Source organism: Strix uralensis, chromosome 7 (genome assembly GCF_047716275.1).
Source record: "Strix uralensis isolate ZFMK-TIS-50842 chromosome 7, bStrUra1, whole genome shotgun sequence".
Classification (NCBI taxonomy): domain Eukaryota; kingdom Metazoa; phylum Chordata; class Aves; order Strigiformes; family Strigidae; genus Strix; species Strix uralensis.
The window spans coordinates 32,773,210-32,790,635 of NC_133978.1; the positions used below are offsets into that span (position 1 = coordinate 32,773,210).

A 17,426-nucleotide genomic window follows, 5' to 3' on the forward strand; every position below is an offset into this window, starting at 1 on the left:
CTTTGGGCTGCTTGAAACAGTTAAATTGTTAGGCATCTCACATCAGGCTCTAGGATGAGGCCCAGGTCTTCAGAAACAGGAGCAGCACATTCAAGAAACAGCTTTCAGCCTGCTCTTAAAGAAGAGAAGAGGATTCAAGGAATCCCTCGTGGCTTGTTGGTGTCACAAGGCACATTTGCTCTTCCTGAGATCTAATATAAGACGCTAAGCGGCACTGAGTGCTGGACTCAGAAGTATGTAAGGGTCTAGTCACCTTGCCTGACGCCTGTCTAGAAAATTAGTACTAAAGAACTCTGCAGTCCTGTCAAAATCCATGTTGGTTTGGCTCTGTAGAGGGAGCTGCCAAAACAGTTAGCAAGTATTTACATCCACATTTACTTGCAGCCTAAGAATTTGTATAGTACCATGGTGGAAAGTTACAGACCATCTGCTCAAGTCTTAGGAGGACAATCTGAGGCAAAGGCAAAACAGTGTCTTCTGCAGAGCACTTGAAGTTAGTGGGACCTCTGTCAGTTCTTTGGTAGGAACAGTTTTCAAAGCTTGTCTTGAAAAGGAACAAGAAATTCCTGGTCCCTGGCTGACATTCCTGTATATCGGCCGTTTTTAACAGATTGCTCCCTAAAGGGGTTATATTACTTTAATACCTGGTTTGAAGAGTTTGTAAAGGTCAGGTGACTCTTGACCGCTGTTCTGGCTGGCCCTTGTGTGAAGAAGTTATAAGGTCTCAAATTGAAGTAGCCCTTGAATTCCCAAACGTACTGCAGAAATTAAGCCAATATGCCACAGATGCAGTCTGTTAATTATGCAAGTGGCTTCCTTGAGATTAAATAAAAATCAGGCTTATGGTCCGGAGGCACTTGTCTGGTTTTCGTTACATTGTTGAAAGCTGGAAAAAATTCACCGACTTTCACAGAGTTACTGTCAATCTAGATCAATGTAGATGGAGCAGAGTATGAGCCTCTTGTATCTTTGTGATACGTGAACTTCAAGATACCACGGTTTTCCCTGGTTTATTCTCAGGCAGCTTTAGGAGCAATGCTTGTCTATTTTGTCTGCCTGTCATGTTAGACTGATGGCTGCTGTAGCGATTGACTCAGAGCAACAACTTTCCATATCCCCAGAAATTACCTTAGAGGTGTCGGAGATGATTTCTCAGTAGCGTCCAGGCTACAGGATTATGTGCATGTTGTTTAAAAATCCTTTAAAATGGATGGTGCAGCACAGCTTGTTCCATCACCAGAAGGCTTTCATGAACAAGACCCTGCTTGTCGCAGCCTGGACAGCAGGGTGGCAGTTTACAGCCTTGAGCAAGTGAGGGGGAACAAGTACAGAAGCCCCGTACCAGAAAGCTGACTTTTGGGGAGGAAAAATGTGAGAACAACAAATTGAAATCCAACATTCACGTTGGGGGTATTTCTTACTAATATGTTCCAGGGAACATATCATAGTGTGTTGCAAGTGTTATAGTGGATGTGCCAAGCTGAAGCCCATCTTAACCATTTAGCTGGGAGCCAGGCCAACCTACTAAGAAAGATGTCCACCATGGGGGAGAACCTCTTGGCTTCCCCACAGATATGTCCAACCCTTCACAAGTGCTGTGAGATTCCTTCTTCCAAGACATGTTTGTTCCCTCTTGACCACAAGGGACTTCTGGTCTGGTGTCTTTTCACCAACTTCTGTTACTACCGCATCTTCAAAAGCTGGGATCTCTTGTGCTGTTCACAGTTGATATTGCTGGCCCGAAAGTCATTGCTTTTAGCATCTGGGGAGCTGTGAAAATGAAATTACTCTGTCCCCGACACTGGCCTTTTTGTACCGCTCTGCAAACCCTGTAGCTCAAGGTTAGAAGAGTTTTCTTAGAAAAGAGCTTTTCTCGTTTGAGCTATGTTTATTACTTCATAGCTCTTCTCTTAGAAAATGATTGTTGAGTTTCCACAGAACTCAGGCTCCCAGTTGTCCTCTCCCACACTGCTGGAGGGAAGTGGAGAAAAGGCCTTTCTCCCTCCAGTCAGAAACTGTAACAAATTGCATCATCTTGTGGGACTGTATTTGGAAAAGGGACACAGTTTAGCTAAATATTACTGGTTATTTTCCTTGTAATAGAGCAAAACATGGGAAAGGTCTTAGTTATATCTGGATTTTTTCTTGTCCTGGCTTTGCTTCCTAGGTTGTCAGTGCGCTTATAAACCTGCAGGTTAGGATTTGCTCATTACTGTGGCTTCCTTGTCTGTTTTAACAGTTGGGTTTGGGTGCTGAGGAACTCAGGGGCTCAATCTGACTGTACTTATGCGCTCCCCACTTCAATCTCCCTCTTCTTCCCCTCCCTGCCCTGCCACAATGTGACCACAAATGATTTTTGAAACTTCCAGATGCAGGAGTGTACAAGTGTCAAATGTTTTTGTCCTCATGATGATCTTGTCAAAAAAGAAGCATCTTTCAAGTTGTTCTGCCCCCTCCCCAACTGCTTATGGCTTTGGTGGGTGTTAGTGTTGGGGGGGCTGCAGTGAGGGTGTCCAAAAAGTCACAGGGTGTGTGGGCAGAGCCATCACCAGGGTTCAGCATCCCCTCGGAGCCCCCCAAGCCTCCCCGCACCGAGGGTGAGCTGGCACTGTGCTTCGGTGTCCTCCCCGGGGAGCTTCCTGCGCCGGCCGCAGACCCATCGCTCAGTGCCGTCTTGCAAGGACATGTGTTTCGGGGTTTTTTAAATCCTTCTCATTTGTGTATGTTTCCTGCAGGGAAAGAAGAAGAAGAGGAAAAGGGATAAGCAGCCAGGAGAGACCAATGGTAAGTAAAAATAAGTCTAAATCTCTTGCTTAGTGGAAATGTGGCAATCCTGGTGTGACACTCCTAGGTATGGGGGAGGTGGGTACAAGTCTCCTGGCCTCACGGGGAGCCGGTCCCTATACTAGACAGCCTTTTTTTTTTTAATGCACTCTAATTATTTATGCGTTATTGCCCTTCTAAAACTAGTAACCAAGCCATTGCATGTAAGAGCCTCTCGTGACGTTAGCTGAATTTGTACGTAGTAATTGCAAAGCCTTTAACTGCAGAGCCATAGTTATAATGCCTATGCCATCATTTATAAAGTTGTCTGCTTATTTTGCGCATATATGTGTGCGTGTACGTACGTATGTATGTGTTTGGTATTAATTTGGGCTGTACCTGTATGTTCTGATGCATGCCTTACAGTGGTAAATCGCACCCATTTTAAATTAAGGAGGTTTGCCATTCTATATAGGAAATTAGAAATACTGCATAGGCAATCTCATAGTCAATTTTGAAGAAGCCCTGACTTAGTTTTTTTGAAGCCTTTGTATAATTTGTTCTTTTTTTTCAGAACACAGCGAATGTTTCCTAAATCCTTGCCTTTCACTTCCTCCGATTACAGGTGCTAACGTCATTTTGAGTCATTTAAAATAGTTTATAAACTGCTTTTTAATTTTTTTTTCCTGCCATTATAGATTTTAACATTAAACACTTATGACATTAAGAAAAAAATACCATCCACACGTTTTGACAGTATTTATTATCTATATAACTTTATATCTATTATATGTTTGATAGTATTTTTTAATTTGTTTTTCGTTTTTGTAACAATTGCTATTAAAACAGTAATACAGTAAAAATAACGCAAGAGTTGTACTAACTGTGCAAATTGAATATGCAGTATTTCTTTAAAGAGACTGATAAAGAATGGAAGCAAGTCAGTAATGAACCTCCTTAATCTAATGGCATTTTTCATGGCTCCCACTAAGTCTTCTCACATTAGCATGCATATGCATTTTTTTATTATTATTTTAGTTTTGGATTTTTTTTTAATTTATTTTTTCCTTTCTGCTCAAGCCTATTCATTGCAATTCACTAGCTGTACTAACTCAGCACCTTGCCATGCTTTACGTTTTATTTTCTGGCTGATACTAACATACTCATTCCGCAATCTGCTTATTCTTATCCATTCTTTTAAATACAAATTAATAAAAACAAATAAATTGAATGTTATTCCAAAAGCTGCATTATCCCAGGAGATATAATTTCCTTTTTTTTTTTTTTTTCTTTTTTTTTTCTTATTTTGTATCTGAGTTGAAGAAAAAAGCATGTTCAGGATCTAACTTCCATACTCAGCTTCTTTTCTTCCTTTTTCCCCCCTCTCAAAAAAAGAGAATAAAAAAACCCAGCCCAAATAAATCTTGCCTGAAACATCCTGCTAGACCAGCCACAATGACTTTCCTCTACCTGCTCTTTTAAAAGGGAAAGAAACAGTCCTTTATAAAGGGATACTGCAGCTTTAATTGCAACAGCTAATCTCAAGAGTTGAATAAAATGTGATTATCACTTTTTTTAACTTTTAAATCAAAAGTCAATATTTTGCAATTAATAACGAGGACATTGATTTTTATTCCCTTTTTTATTTTTATTTTTTCCTTATTTTTATCTTTCTCTTTTTTCTCCCCTTTTCTCTCTTCCTCTCTCTCTCTCCCCCCTCTCCCCTTTTCTTTTTTTCCTCTCTCCCTTTTCTGCTCGCTTTTCTTGAACTCATTCAGACCTGAGCGCTCCTAAGAAATGCCGAGCGCGCTTTGGCCTTGATCAACAGAATAACTGGTGCGGCCCCTGCAGGTGTGTATAGTTTTCCCAGACTCGCTATGGCTGATTTGCAGCTGGTTTATTTGGTACTTTCCCCTTTTTTTTCCTGCCTTGTTGCTTTGTAGCTCTGTGTTGTGATCTAGAAGACACAAGGGAGTGGGACACTGCCATGAGTTATTGTCTCTCTGAACGGGTTTTGCTTTTTTTTTTTTTCGTTGTTGGTTGGTTTTTTGCCTTCCTCTTTGCTGCTGCTAGCCAAAAACCCACTGTAAAACAGCATCAGCCTTAAGCCCATCTGATCTGTGGCTCAACCACGCTCCTGCCCTCCAAGCCTCCACCCAAGGAAAGTTGCTCCCAAAGCCCTTGATAACACGGCATTGAGTGCAGTACTGACACCGGACAGACGCACGGCTGTGTCGGAGATTTTTTTTGGCTTTCTTTTGGCTCATTGTGAAAGTCCTGTTTTCTTTCCTGCCCTTGGTACGAGGGGAGATTACCAAATAAAACTGAGGTGATTGAAAGCTAAACGTAGCTGTAGCTAAGATGACGCAGACCAAATGAGCTCTATCCACCATTGTGTTGTATTTTTTGTGTTTACCTTATGCTAACAGATGCAAATACTCCAAAGAAGTGTCGGGCATTGTTCGGGCTTGACCGACAGAGTTTATGGTGCAAACCATGCAGGTATAATACTACCCATTAGGCCTTTGGGGAAATAAAAGCAATCTGTCCTCTTAGTGCATTTGTGTGATTTTATTTTTTTAATCTTTTTTCCCCACTCCCCACCTTTCTCTCTCCCACAGCATCAATTGCTAATAATCTTTGATCTTTGGAATTTCTTGCTAATTTAATGCCATTTTCTCTCTTTCTTTACCAATAACCTCTCCCTGGTGGTAGAACTGGGAACAAGAAAACTTGAAGTCCTTAAAGCTGGCAGTTTTTTGGCATTTTTATTATTTTTTTCCAGATTGTCAGCAAAATGAATGTTTAGCTGGCCATCTATATTTTGTCTTTCATTTGGGTCTATGTCCGCTGCCTCCAAAGGCTTTTTAAAAAGGTTCTGGGATCTGCAGCACTAGTGTTTTTCTCATAATTAGAGATGTAAAAGCCAGTGTTTACAGCTTATATTGTACTAATTTTTTTGGTGTTATCTGCAAAATTAAATAGCTACCTGTAGGCTTCTATGCCTCAGTAAGGTTTATGTAGATATCATTTTTTTAAAATTATCTGATGTCTTTTTTTTCTGATTCCAAAAATACTTTTTTTCCTAAATTTTATCGCAACAAGTGAGCTGTAAACACCTGAGCTCTAGACAAAACTAATTACAACTTTAGTAGGACAGTTTCCAGCATTAAAAGGAGATGAAAGACATCAGAGAGCCCAAATTTCGACAGCCCATGTTCTACTGGAGTTTAATTCCATGTATAACTCAGTACATACTTCCTTCTTGGTGGAGGGATACCGAGTAGTTCTTTTCTCATTCCTTTTTCCTTATATAATCGCATTTGGTTAAATTTGTTGTTTCTTTGTTCTGATACAAGCAGTCTTTGAATTTGGAATATTATGATGGTAGGTATTTCAACCCAAACCACACTCTGTGTGTAGTGATTCCTCTCCCACATTTTCCCCTCTTACTCATGCCAGTCCCATGTGCTCCATCTCATTTAGAATGTAGATCAGACGTCCATCGTATTTTGTGTATGCACGCAGTCTTGTTTGTGCTTAGTGTCAAGGAAAACACGGATCGAGGGTGGTGGTGTATGTCAAAATACCAGATAAGGCACCAGAAATGTCTTCAATGAATTGCATATTGTCCCATCCGAGGCATGCTAGTACCAGGTGTTGGGGTCTTAGATATCAGTACCAGTACGTATGTTAAACAAGCTTTGAAAGCAGCAGTTTCTTAAAGCTTAAAGGAAGAAGGGTTCAGTCCAGAAGAGCTGGGTAGCCACTTCACCATGTCAGGAGGCTTGAGTCTCATGCCAGCCAAAGACTCGAACGCTGTGTTTAGTTAGGCTTTATTCTGTGATTAGTTCACCACACACTATCAGCAGATATTTGTGTAGTCTACAGATAGAGTATTTGAAGCATGTCAGGCTGTGTATGCCAAGTACTAGAACTGGGAGCACATCATGTTTGTGTTACTTTATCTTTCCCTAGCTGCTTAAATAAACAGCACACTTTCAAAACTACGTTTTATCAGGAAGGGGACTTTTTCATTCAGTCTGTACAGTGCTTATGTTACATGTGAAGCATAAACCCTCTCTTAACTTATGCCAGATTTTGGTCAGAAATCTTTGCAGCACATCAGAGACGACTTCAGTGGTGTAGCTGATACAGACTTATTGATGTAAACTGCTTTTCTTTTAGGTTGTTTGTTTTGTTTTTTTTTTTAAATGCATGGAGGCATTTTATCACTAGGTATTAGAGTATTTCTCTCCTAGTTCTGGTCCTAACCATTATAACATTGCATTTGCTAGCACGGTAGCATTTTGTAGCACATCTTAGCTAGATGCTAAAGATTGCTACCACAGTAGAAACGGAGACATCTTTGCTGACAGCAACCAAATAAGCCCTTGTCATCCTCTGTGGCTTTCACTCATGGCAATTGCAGCATTACAGGTTTCCTGATGCTGCCCTGGGGCTAGTTTCAAGGGCAGCATGAGCGGAGTCAGGTCTGTTGGTGTTTGCCGGACTGATGTAGCAGTTGATGCTTTCAGAGCAATGCACAAGTGATCCTCACTAGTGCTTCTGAGGGGGGATATGTAGTATTTTTGTTCCCACTTTTAGGAGAGCAAAACTGAGGCACAGAGAGTGCCGTGGATGTTTACTTATTCCCCTTCACCAGAGTTGCCTGGTGTTGTTGTCTTCCGGTAAAATTTGGCTTGCAGGGTTTGGAGTTTTACTATCTATGCCTTCTGTCCCACCAAACCCTGACACGTACATGACCACAGATAAGACATGATGGGAATGACACAGGCTGGAGAAATGTCCCCACCTTGAGCCATCATGATTGAAGTAAATGGCTTTTCAGACTAAAAGTGGCTACACTATTAAAGAGTTTAATATACAACAGAAACAGAGGAAGCAATCTGCTCCCTTAATTCTAGTCAAAGGAAAACTATTTCAGGTAGCAGACCAGTGGGTTTAGTTTTAAAAAGGTTGTTAACTATGCAGAGTCAGAAAGTTACGTAGACCTGGTTTTAAGTCTGCTTTGCCATGGGCACTCTTCCATTCAAGTCACAGAACTTAAACAGTATTAAAAAAATAATTTTTAATTTTTGTCGTACTAGAATCAAACTGCCTCCAGTGGAATAATTAACTGCCTTGTAGGTTCAGAGCAATCCAGTTGAATGGCTTCTGGACCACCATGAATGAGGCAGGCAGAGCGTGGGTCTCTGCTTGCAAAATATTTTAATTTGGGGATGGGGGGAAGCCCTGCAGTCTCCAGATTTTGAGAACCCACCTTTCCACACAGGTATTATTGGTGAGCTTTGTGAAGCACCACTGTTCTGCTTTGTCACTGGAGCTGTGCAGAAAGTCCAAACATGACCTGTGGCCCTGGTAGCGTTGCACAGCTGAAGCTAGCAAGTGGTGAGACAGAGAAGAGGGGAGGGGAGAAAGAGCAGCAGAACTGCCTTTAGCCAAGAGCCAGAGGCTTCCCACGTTGTTTGTTGATAGTAGAAGAAGTAACAGGTTCTGTTTTGAGCCCACCAAATTAATTTTTTTCTGTCTTTTAACGTTGCTCTAATAAAGCATGGTTTACAGCCTTCACTTGCTGTCTTCTATCTATCTATTTTTCTTTCTTTCTTTCTTTCTTTCTTTTTAACATTTAAGTTGCATGGTTGTCTTTAGTTTTTAGCATGTATTGATCTGCAGGCTAACGTGGTTAAAACTCTAATAGCCCTAACCCCCTTACCTTGCCATGTGGAACGTGGAGCAGAACCTGAGAGCAGAGCCTGAGTCTCTGAAGGAAGGGACGTCACAGCACTGGTCCCTCACTGAAGCTGGTGGAAAGATGGGGTGACAGGGCTGCTGTTCCCTTCCTGGCTATGGGAGATGTTATCTTTTAGCTCCCTTGCAGTCGAGAAGCATCTAGCCCCATTGCTTAGACAGCAGACCTTGGTTTAACCCAAGTCAAACGCATTTGCCATACTTAGGGGAGAACACTGACGACCAGCAGTGGAGCTGGTGCACCTATGCGAGTGGGGAGTGTCACCCAGCAGCATTCAGGTGCTGTGCCACGCTCGGGCGCTTCCTCTGATGAAGTTGCTGAGCTAGGGTGAGGTATCCACTGGAAGGGGCAAGCAACCTAATCCTTCACTTTGGTGGCTTTGTGCAGCTTAGGTGAGCATCCAGAGTTTTTGTGGCAGAGCTGCTCTAGACAGACTTTGTCACATACTTCAGGCTGTGTGTCAGCGGTTCAGCACTTCCTGCGGACAGTGTGCTTGTGAGTAGGAGGGCTGGAGAGCCATCATTATTAGGGTCAAGGTGGCCACTGAACATCATTCTGCCAGATGCTGTGGTTGTTTGCCTCATTATTTCTGTCCGGCTGGTAGAATTGTCTTGCATATACTTGGCAAGGGAGATGGTGTGAAATTGTCATCTGTTTTCATTGCTCCTTTACATTATTAAGTGGACAGAGGGAGGAGAAAAGATCTCTGTCGGGTCACTTACTTATTTGAAGATGAGCGGCTCTTGCGAGACTCATATTCCCTGGTGTGAAATAAGCTCCATGTTGCTCCTCACCTTTGTACCTGTCATCGTGCTCTTCACCTGCTGAAATTGGATCCCACTCTGGAGTTACATGGATGGCCTCTCAGAGGAAAATTTCCCAAAACGCAGGCGAGCAGCTTCCCAAATCTACCACTCCCCCTTAAAACAAAAAGTAAAAACTGAGTCGATTTAAAGCCACAACCTGCAGGCCATACAACCAGTTATTCTTGTTATTTTGGATCATACTCTGTTTATCCTGTTCTTTTCCTGTTTTTTCTTCTGTTTGCTTTGTTTGTTCGTTTTGTTTTTATTTCCCCTCTCTCTCATTCTCTCTATTATATATCCCTCCTGTCTGATTGACATTTCTGGATTTGGTGTGGTTCTTAACAGAGGAGGAGAAAGCAATGAGCAGTAGTTTGCAGCCATCCTTGCCTCCCAAGGGCAGTGCATCGTAAGAGACGACAGGTGACGCAGGTGTAGAGATAGCCCTGTTGAGTTGGACAGCGTTATGGGGCATCTTGAGATACCATCAGCAATCCAGAGCTTTTATTTTATAAGGATTACTTTTTTTTTAAATTTTTTTTTTCCGGAGGAAAGTCAAGTTTGTAGATTAGCACAGTGGGCTCCAAAAACATCTTACCTGACTTTCTGATTATTAAAATGACTAAGGAAAGGAGGTGGCCTGAAGAGGAGGGGGACGAAAAGACAATTGGTGAATCCTTTCCCAGTCTGTTAGCCAAGGGGAGGTTCCCGAGTGGGCTCGATGCTGAGGACACCCCGCCAAACCCCCAGGACAGCGCATGGGGCTGGGATGCCGCCCGCGCAGAGCCCAGAGTAGCTAATTGATGGCTCTTTGCTTTAGATAACTGTCTCCATCAGCATCTCTGCCCTTTATTCACAGATAACTCTCTCCCTGTTTCTAGGAGAAAAAAAAAGTGCGTTCGCTACATACAAGGTGAAGGCAGCTGCGTCAGCCCACCCTCTTCAGATGGAAGCTTACTAGACTCTCCTCCGTCCTCCCCCGCCATGCTCGCCTCCCCCTCCAGAGACTCGAAACCACAGACTGAACAAACGCAACCCCTCTCGCTCTCATTGAAGCCTGACCCGCTGGCGCACCTGGTCATGATGCCGCCGCCATCCTCGCTCGTCCTCGCCGAGAGCGCTGCGAGCAAGCCCGGCGCCCTGCCTGCCGCCAGCTGCCCCAACGGGGCCCTGGACCACCCGCCGGCCGCCCTCCCGCCGGCCGCCGCCGCATCCCTAGCACAGCCCTCGACGTCCTCCTTGCATTCCCACAGCTCGCTGGCGGGGACACAGCCCCAGCCGCTTTCCCTCGTAACCAAGTCCTTAGAATAGCTTTAGCCTCGTTAGCCCTTTCGGTTTCCTTCGGGGGGATTGAATTCTGTTGGGATTTGGGGTTTTGTTTTATTTCCTTTTTATTTTATTTTTTTTTTCCTTCTCCTCGTCGTCGTCCGCTGTTCGTCGTCGTTTCTCGGTTTTGTTTTTAATTCGTGCCATGTGGCTACATTAGTTGATGTTTTATCGAGTTCATTGGTCAATATTTGACCCATTCTTATTTCAATTTCTCCTTTTTAAATATGTAGATGAGAAAAGCCTCATGATTCTGCCAAAATTTTTATCAACAGCTGTTTAAAGTCTTTGTAGCGTTTAAAAAATATATATATATACATAATTGTTATGTAGTTCCAATAGCTTAGTTTTAAAGACTGATTTTAAAAATTAAAAAAAAAAAAGAAGCAATTTTGAAGCAGCCCTTGCCGGAGGCATTGGTTCTTTATTATTTGTATTAAATACGAGCTTGCGAACCAATCATTTTACATCTGGTTTTTAAACCTTTAAGGGCACAATGAATGCGGTGCCGCTACTACTTCTTTTTTTTTTCTTCCTTGTGTGAAACAACCTTTATTGTGATGTTACTTGTTATTGTTTAAATGTACAGAAACAAAGGGTTAAAAAAAATGTGTTAATATACCTTGTTCCATGGTGTTGTTCATTTTGGGGGAGGGAACGCTACTCAACAATTAAAAGTATCACAACGCTATTGGACCAGTAGTATTTATTGCTTTAGAAATTGCTTGTTGTATCTGTATGTTGTCCCTTTTTAAATGTTTTTTTCTTCTTTTTTTTCTTGAAACATTGTATAAAGGTTTTTTTTTTTTCCTTAGTGTAAGCATCTTATATATAACAACTCATTTGTACAAGGTTTTTAAGTTTATATATAAATGTGTATATATATATTTTTTCCGGGATTTTTGTTTTTGATTTCTTTTTGTGATTTTTTTTTTTTTTTTTTTTTTTTTTTGCTATATGAAACACAGTTGCCACCAAATGGACATTCGCAGATGCATTTTTTCAAGGATCAATAGTGTAAAGAAAAAAAATTGCTTTAAAAGCCATTACACAGAAAAAGACTTGAAAATTTAGCAAGGGAATTTTTAGCAACGCTGTTTGAAAAATAGCAAGGTCCAAGTGTCTCCTGTTCAGAACTGCAGCTGAATCCCCTGCGACATTAGGACTGTAGGCTGTGTGCAAAATTTTTATGTGCCAAAATTCTCAGTGACTTTTAACTTTCTCCCGACAACTTTATTATTTTTTTTTAATGCTGTAATTTTTTTGTTCATCATGTTTTGCTGTGATGTTACATAGGTAGATATGTATGTAGTTTTAATGTCACCTATAACAGACGTGTTTGGTAGCAGATTGTCCGGAAAGCATTTAAAATGAAGAGGTATAAACCCTTAAGGGCCAAATTCTGTATATTAGATTATTCATAAAAGGAAAATCAGACTGCCACTTTTATGTACACTTACTACATACAGGTAGGTAGCAAACTTAAAACAAAAAAAAAACCTAGGCATGTTGATGTTGCAAAAAACGCTGTATAAAGCTGAAAAATTGTTCATCTGTTCATTCAGTGCCATTGTAGTTGACATGAAGCGATTGTAAAACTGTCTCAGATTTTTCTCTGGTTTATTAAGATGCTAACTATAACATTTTTTGTGAATACTTTGAATGTTTCCTAACAGTTGTGATGTTACTGTTCCGTTTTATGCTCTTATTCCGATTTTCATTTTTAATGGTTTGGAAGCCATTTTTTGTAATGAATAAATGTTCATGCTGTACAGTATCTGTAGCATGCAGTTCTGGATTAATAAAAGCAACTTAGTATGTGCAGAGAATGACTTGTCAACTCATTTATGCGTTGACTGCATTTTACTCTGGCCAAAAAGATTTGCAGCCTGAGTGGAAAACTTCCTCCAAAAATTTTTTTTTAAATCGTGGCAAATTGCAGACAGCTCTAAGTTGTGAGAAATCCTCTGTTTCCTTTGGGTTCCCGTGCTACCACCTGCTAAACTTGTTTTGCACTAGCCCTCTCCCTGCTCATCAAGTTCTCTCTGCTCAAGCAAATGGCACGTGATTCAGCAGAAGACAAATGGCATGTGAGCTGAAGTAATGTCATCCCTCTGTGTGAAGTGATCCCGACTGGGGGACGGGAGACCAGGGCTGATGCTACCTATAATTTTAAAACATTTTTGTTCAACTTGGTGATCCCACAACACAGGTCTGATGCACTATAAAGGGCACACAGGATAGCTCTAATTAGCCAGAGTCCTTGTGCTGGCCTTAGAGTTTATCTCCTGGATAAAACTGAGTCTGGTTTTGCATATATATATATATTTTTTTTTTTTTAATGCAATGAGTCCTTGCAGCACAGCCCCTGCTCAGTGCTGAGCATCCAGCATCCACCCAACATAGCAAAACCTGCAGATGCTGCAGGGATGAGAGTGAACTTACATGCAAGAATTTTTATTAAATGGTTGATTTGTTTGGGTTTTTTAAACTAGGGATTTAAGCTTTGTAATTTCCAGGAATCTCTTAGAAGTGGATCACCGTAGCCCCAGTCATGGAAAATTTCAGCGGCACTCAAGGGCAATCAAATGCAAAGGTCTCAGAGCAGGCTTGTTCCCTGCTGTCGTGCCAGTGTATTGCTCAGGTAACGCACTTCTCTTCAGTCGGTCTTGATGGACTCTGCGGGAAGGGTAAGTATTCTTCCTCATATGCGAAAATGGGTTAAGTGATTTTCTGCAGAGACCTGAGAACAGGGCCATTTTGGGAAGCACAGCCCCAGTGCTGAGACTGTGCTGTCCCTCACTGTGGGGTCCAATAAAACTAAAACTGGCTGCAAAGTGGTTGTCGTAGCTGCAGAAGGAATTTGCTTTGTAGAGGGGCCGGGAAGTACTGGATGAAGTACTAAATAATGTTTAAACAGAATATATAGTACTTAAAATTGCTACCACTATTTAATGACTAGTTTATAAGCCAGAAGCCTTTTTTTGTTTCAAATGTGTTAATAAGGGGTAATATACATGAGTATCGCTTCATATTTCCTATTAGAAGGATTAAGTCACTGTGAATTTTTTACCAGGCTCCATTTATCTTCCCTGATCCAAGGCCTGATGCTGTTTCTGTTGTGGTCTAACACAACACTCCCCTTGATTTCAGTGGGACATGTCCCCTCATCACCTGTGACAGGCGTGTGGCAGTGTGGTGGGACAGGACTCTGCAATGGGGAAAAGGATGTTGCTGCGAAGCCTTTGTGGAAGATGCCAGATCTTGCTGTTGTTGGTAGCCAGCAAATTGAACGTGATACTCAAATTACTCTCCTGCTATTTAAGGTTTCTAGGGAATACTTTTTCTTTCTTTCTCCTAAACGTTTTGACTCTTGCTAGAGCATGGCCATCCATCAGCGAGACACATGTGCTGCATCTCTGCTCTCTTCTAATGTAAAACATAGTGCTCCAGAGAGATCTTTGAATGCCATGATTCAAAGGAGACACCATCAAGGTATGATTCATATATTCAGCAAAATAGTGTGTTCTTTGCTCGCTGCTTTATTAGTAAGCCTTTGGAGAGCAGGGTCCAAAAACACTGTTCCTGAACAAATTGGTTTTCCTTCTGTGTGTGCGGTGAGAGAGGCGTGTGTTCAAAAGTTATGTTGAGCAGAACTCATGAGTGATGAATAACTCGTGCTGGGAACTCTTGTTTGCTGTGGAAAACAATGGTATATTCCTAGGAAAGCAACTGCTTTGGTTTGCTGTAGTTTGTGCATTGTCTGTGTCCCTTGATGGGCTTACACCTTCAGATTTGCCTCCAAATTTCCCTTGCTTAGAGGACCTGACCTGTGTCAAGGCTCCTGGGAGAAAATTACCATTTTTTAAATATAATCCCTTTGTGCTCAGGAGTCACAGCCAAGGACCCCATCAGGTCAGGTACCCTGGAAACATGGTGGAAAGACAGCCCTTCCCAAACACTATAGGTGTAAAGGAGACCAGGGGTATGGCCTGATCACCCTGTTCACGCCCCCAATCCACACAGGTGAGGTCAGCCTCCAGAGCAGGGCGGTGACAAACTGGCACACTCTGTCCTTGTACAGGGCTGCCACGAGACAGCATGGGGCCTTTGTACAGTAGGTAATTCTGTACAAATTAGGTACTGTAGCTATTGCTTCCATCTGTTTTTATGGGATAAGGCACGGAAGCAAGTCAATGTATTGCATGTTCGGGAGACATTTATTTTCCATTAGTTTTGTAAATCTCATTTTTCACTTAGTGTATGGAATTTTAAAAAGTTTAAGCAATTGCTGACTCAATAAAGCAGTGCCACATGGTTTTAAGCTTTGCTTAAAAGAAAAAAAAGGAAGGAAAAGGCAAGAAAAAAGAGCAATCTTTAGAGGTCTGTTCATTTCGTTAGACCATAAAAAGATGTAAGGGGAATTCACAGTAAAAATGTTGCACGGACCGTTGCAACAATCATGAAAGCAAAAAAAAAAAAATTGAACATGTGTTACAGTGCTGCCCAGCTATGTCTGGCATACACATAGGAGCTTACCACCTAAGACTCTGGGTAAAGATTTTGGGAGAGATGCTCCAGCTAAAGAGTATATTGAGTACAGAACCAACACTGAGCTTCAATGGTATCTGTTGGACAGGAAAACTAAAGCTTTAGTAGCCTTAAAACTACGAACATGCAAGTTCGCTCAGATTGTAGCAATCACTGTATTATAAAGAAAGGAGAGATAGGTACTTTGGCATTCTTTTTAAGATGTTCTTGGAAAACATCTTGAGACTTTTAAGGCAGATCAGCCACAAGTGAATGCATCCTAACCACCCGTCATTGTCAATAAATGTCACCAGCCTGTTTTAAGGATTCTCTGAGGACAGGAGTCTGCCAACCCCTGGACTGATTTTCTTCAGGGTTCAATCCAAAATATTCACTCATGAGTTGCACTCATGTTCTAGGACCTGCTCTTTTTCTGAGGTTGAAAATGCATTTAATTTGGGGTGGGGGGGTGTTAGCCTGGACCTCTAAGGCAGTGGACATCATGAAGTCATGTTGTCTGTCCCTCTGTTTGACCTTCTCCTGACAATTCTTGAATCCTCTGGCATTTTGAACCAGATTTGACAGCGGCAGTCAAACTCTTGGAGATGATAAAGTCCCTCTGAGTTCCAGGGAAATCTTTGCCGGCACTGAGAAGAGAGGCTTTCCAGATCCACTGCTGAAGAAAAGCAGGGAGAGCTCAGCTGTTATCCATTCTCTCTGGCAGCGTCCAGATGGCCAATTATCACACATCTACTTCTGGACCAGCATCTGCGCTCTCCTGCCCATCTGGCAGGCCAAGAAGATTAGGTAGGAGACATGGAGAGCATTGGGGTGTTGGAGGGAACAAGGGACATGGGAGAGAGTTAAGAGTATAGGGAAAACTGGAAATATTGCAGCTGCAATATGTAATATTATGTAAGATTGCAGCAGGGAAGCAAGGGCAGTGGAAGGACAATGGGGAGACAGGAGACACATCTGCAGAACACCAGGCCTTGCTAATGTTACTGCTCACAGAGCAAAACTGCTCTGGAAAAGTAGGCGCTGTGGTGTTACCACCTCCTTGTCTCATTGCTTGGACTTGTTGCTTGCACCAGCTCACCAACGAGAAGCACAGCCCCACCTGGGAGGTACCTGCTGGCAGGGTCTCTGGCCAGGCAGGCTGCGATGCCCTGACCTGCCCCCCCTCCTCCCCAGGGAAAGGTCTACAGGGTGGGAAAGGCTCAGGGTATTTCCACAGCCCTGTAGCATGGTGAAGACCATAGCCGGGTGTGCACAACAAGAAGGGTGTTTTTCTTCAAAAAAAAAGAGAAAAAATATTATTATCTTATTTGCAAACGAGCCCATTTGTAGTAGCTGATTCCCAGGCATTAGCAAACACCCTGGTTTTAATCTTCCTCAGAAAACATCTCCTTTGCTCCCTTATTTTGTGTTCCCTTTTGAATATGCTGTTGGGGTATTTTTGGATCTAACTATATCTTTTTAATCTGTTCCCCCCCGCCTCTTCTCAGCCCCTGCTGCCTCCCTGCCTGCTCCTCCTTCAAACTTATATAATGGCACATTATACAAAATAGCTAAGCAGGTGGTATTTTTAAAGACAGTGAGTGAGCATTTTTTTGGCCTAAATTTGGAACGAAACAGATGGATTTTAAGACTCTGCTTTTTCTATGAATAGTAACCGTTGTTCTCCACTGCCTTAAACACCAGTTTCAAGACCACCTCCAGCAACCAATCAGCACTCCGTTATTTAATTATAACAAAATTCTTAGCTCTGTCTGCTGCTGCATGGGCAAGTGGGGGGCACTGGATCAACTTCTGGAGCCAGGCAGACTTGCCAACAATAATTTTCCTTTTCCCAGAGGGCCGAGGGGGCCTGGAGTGGGTTCCAAGTTCCTCCTAAACTGGCTGTTCAGTTTGGGCTCCCTGACAGAGTGCTTGAAAAGGGTTATAGAAAGGCAGATAAATGCACTTCTTGTTGCAAGCTTCCCTGACAAGCCAGGCCTCCAGAACAGTGATCTCATTCCTGCCTCATTATTAGTGGTGCCAGATTTTTTCCATTAACAGGTAATTGAGTCGAAACTAAAATAAGCAAAGTTTGTTTTATCCAATGCATTTTCTTGCTTGCTTGTGAAAGAAAAACACTTTAGAGAGGGGTTTGCTTTTAATGTTCATGGAAATGTATTTACATCTTAGAGATTCCTCTCTGCTCTAGTGTAATTAACCTGACTGGTCTT

The 17,426-nt window shown here is 42.2% G+C and overlaps 1 protein-coding gene across 23 annotated transcripts in view; it reads left to right on the forward strand.

Moving 5' to 3' along the window:
- Nucleotides 1-12,494, forward strand: part of TCF7L2 (transcription factor 7 like 2) — a 181,113-nt gene extending 168,619 nt beyond the window's left edge. For 8 of the 23 annotated variants that reach the window (XM_074875301.1, XM_074875299.1, XM_074875304.1 and 5 more), the window contains exons 11-14: nucleotides 2,736-2,784; nucleotides 3,338-3,388; nucleotides 4,542-4,614; nucleotides 10,221-12,494. In XM_074875301.1, coding sequence (XP_074731402.1) covers nucleotides 2,736-2,784; nucleotides 3,338-3,388; nucleotides 4,542-4,614; nucleotides 10,221-10,650 — 603 coding nt within the window. In that variant the 3' untranslated portion in view covers nucleotides 10,651-12,494. Of the gene's footprint in view, nucleotides 1-2,735; nucleotides 2,785-3,337; nucleotides 3,389-4,541; nucleotides 4,619-5,192; nucleotides 5,267-10,220 lie in introns of those variants that run through there. The other 15 variants (XM_074875309.1, XM_074875311.1, XM_074875313.1 and 12 more) reach the window with 7 other exon arrangements.
- Nucleotides 12,495-17,426: the final 4,932 nt, after the last annotated feature.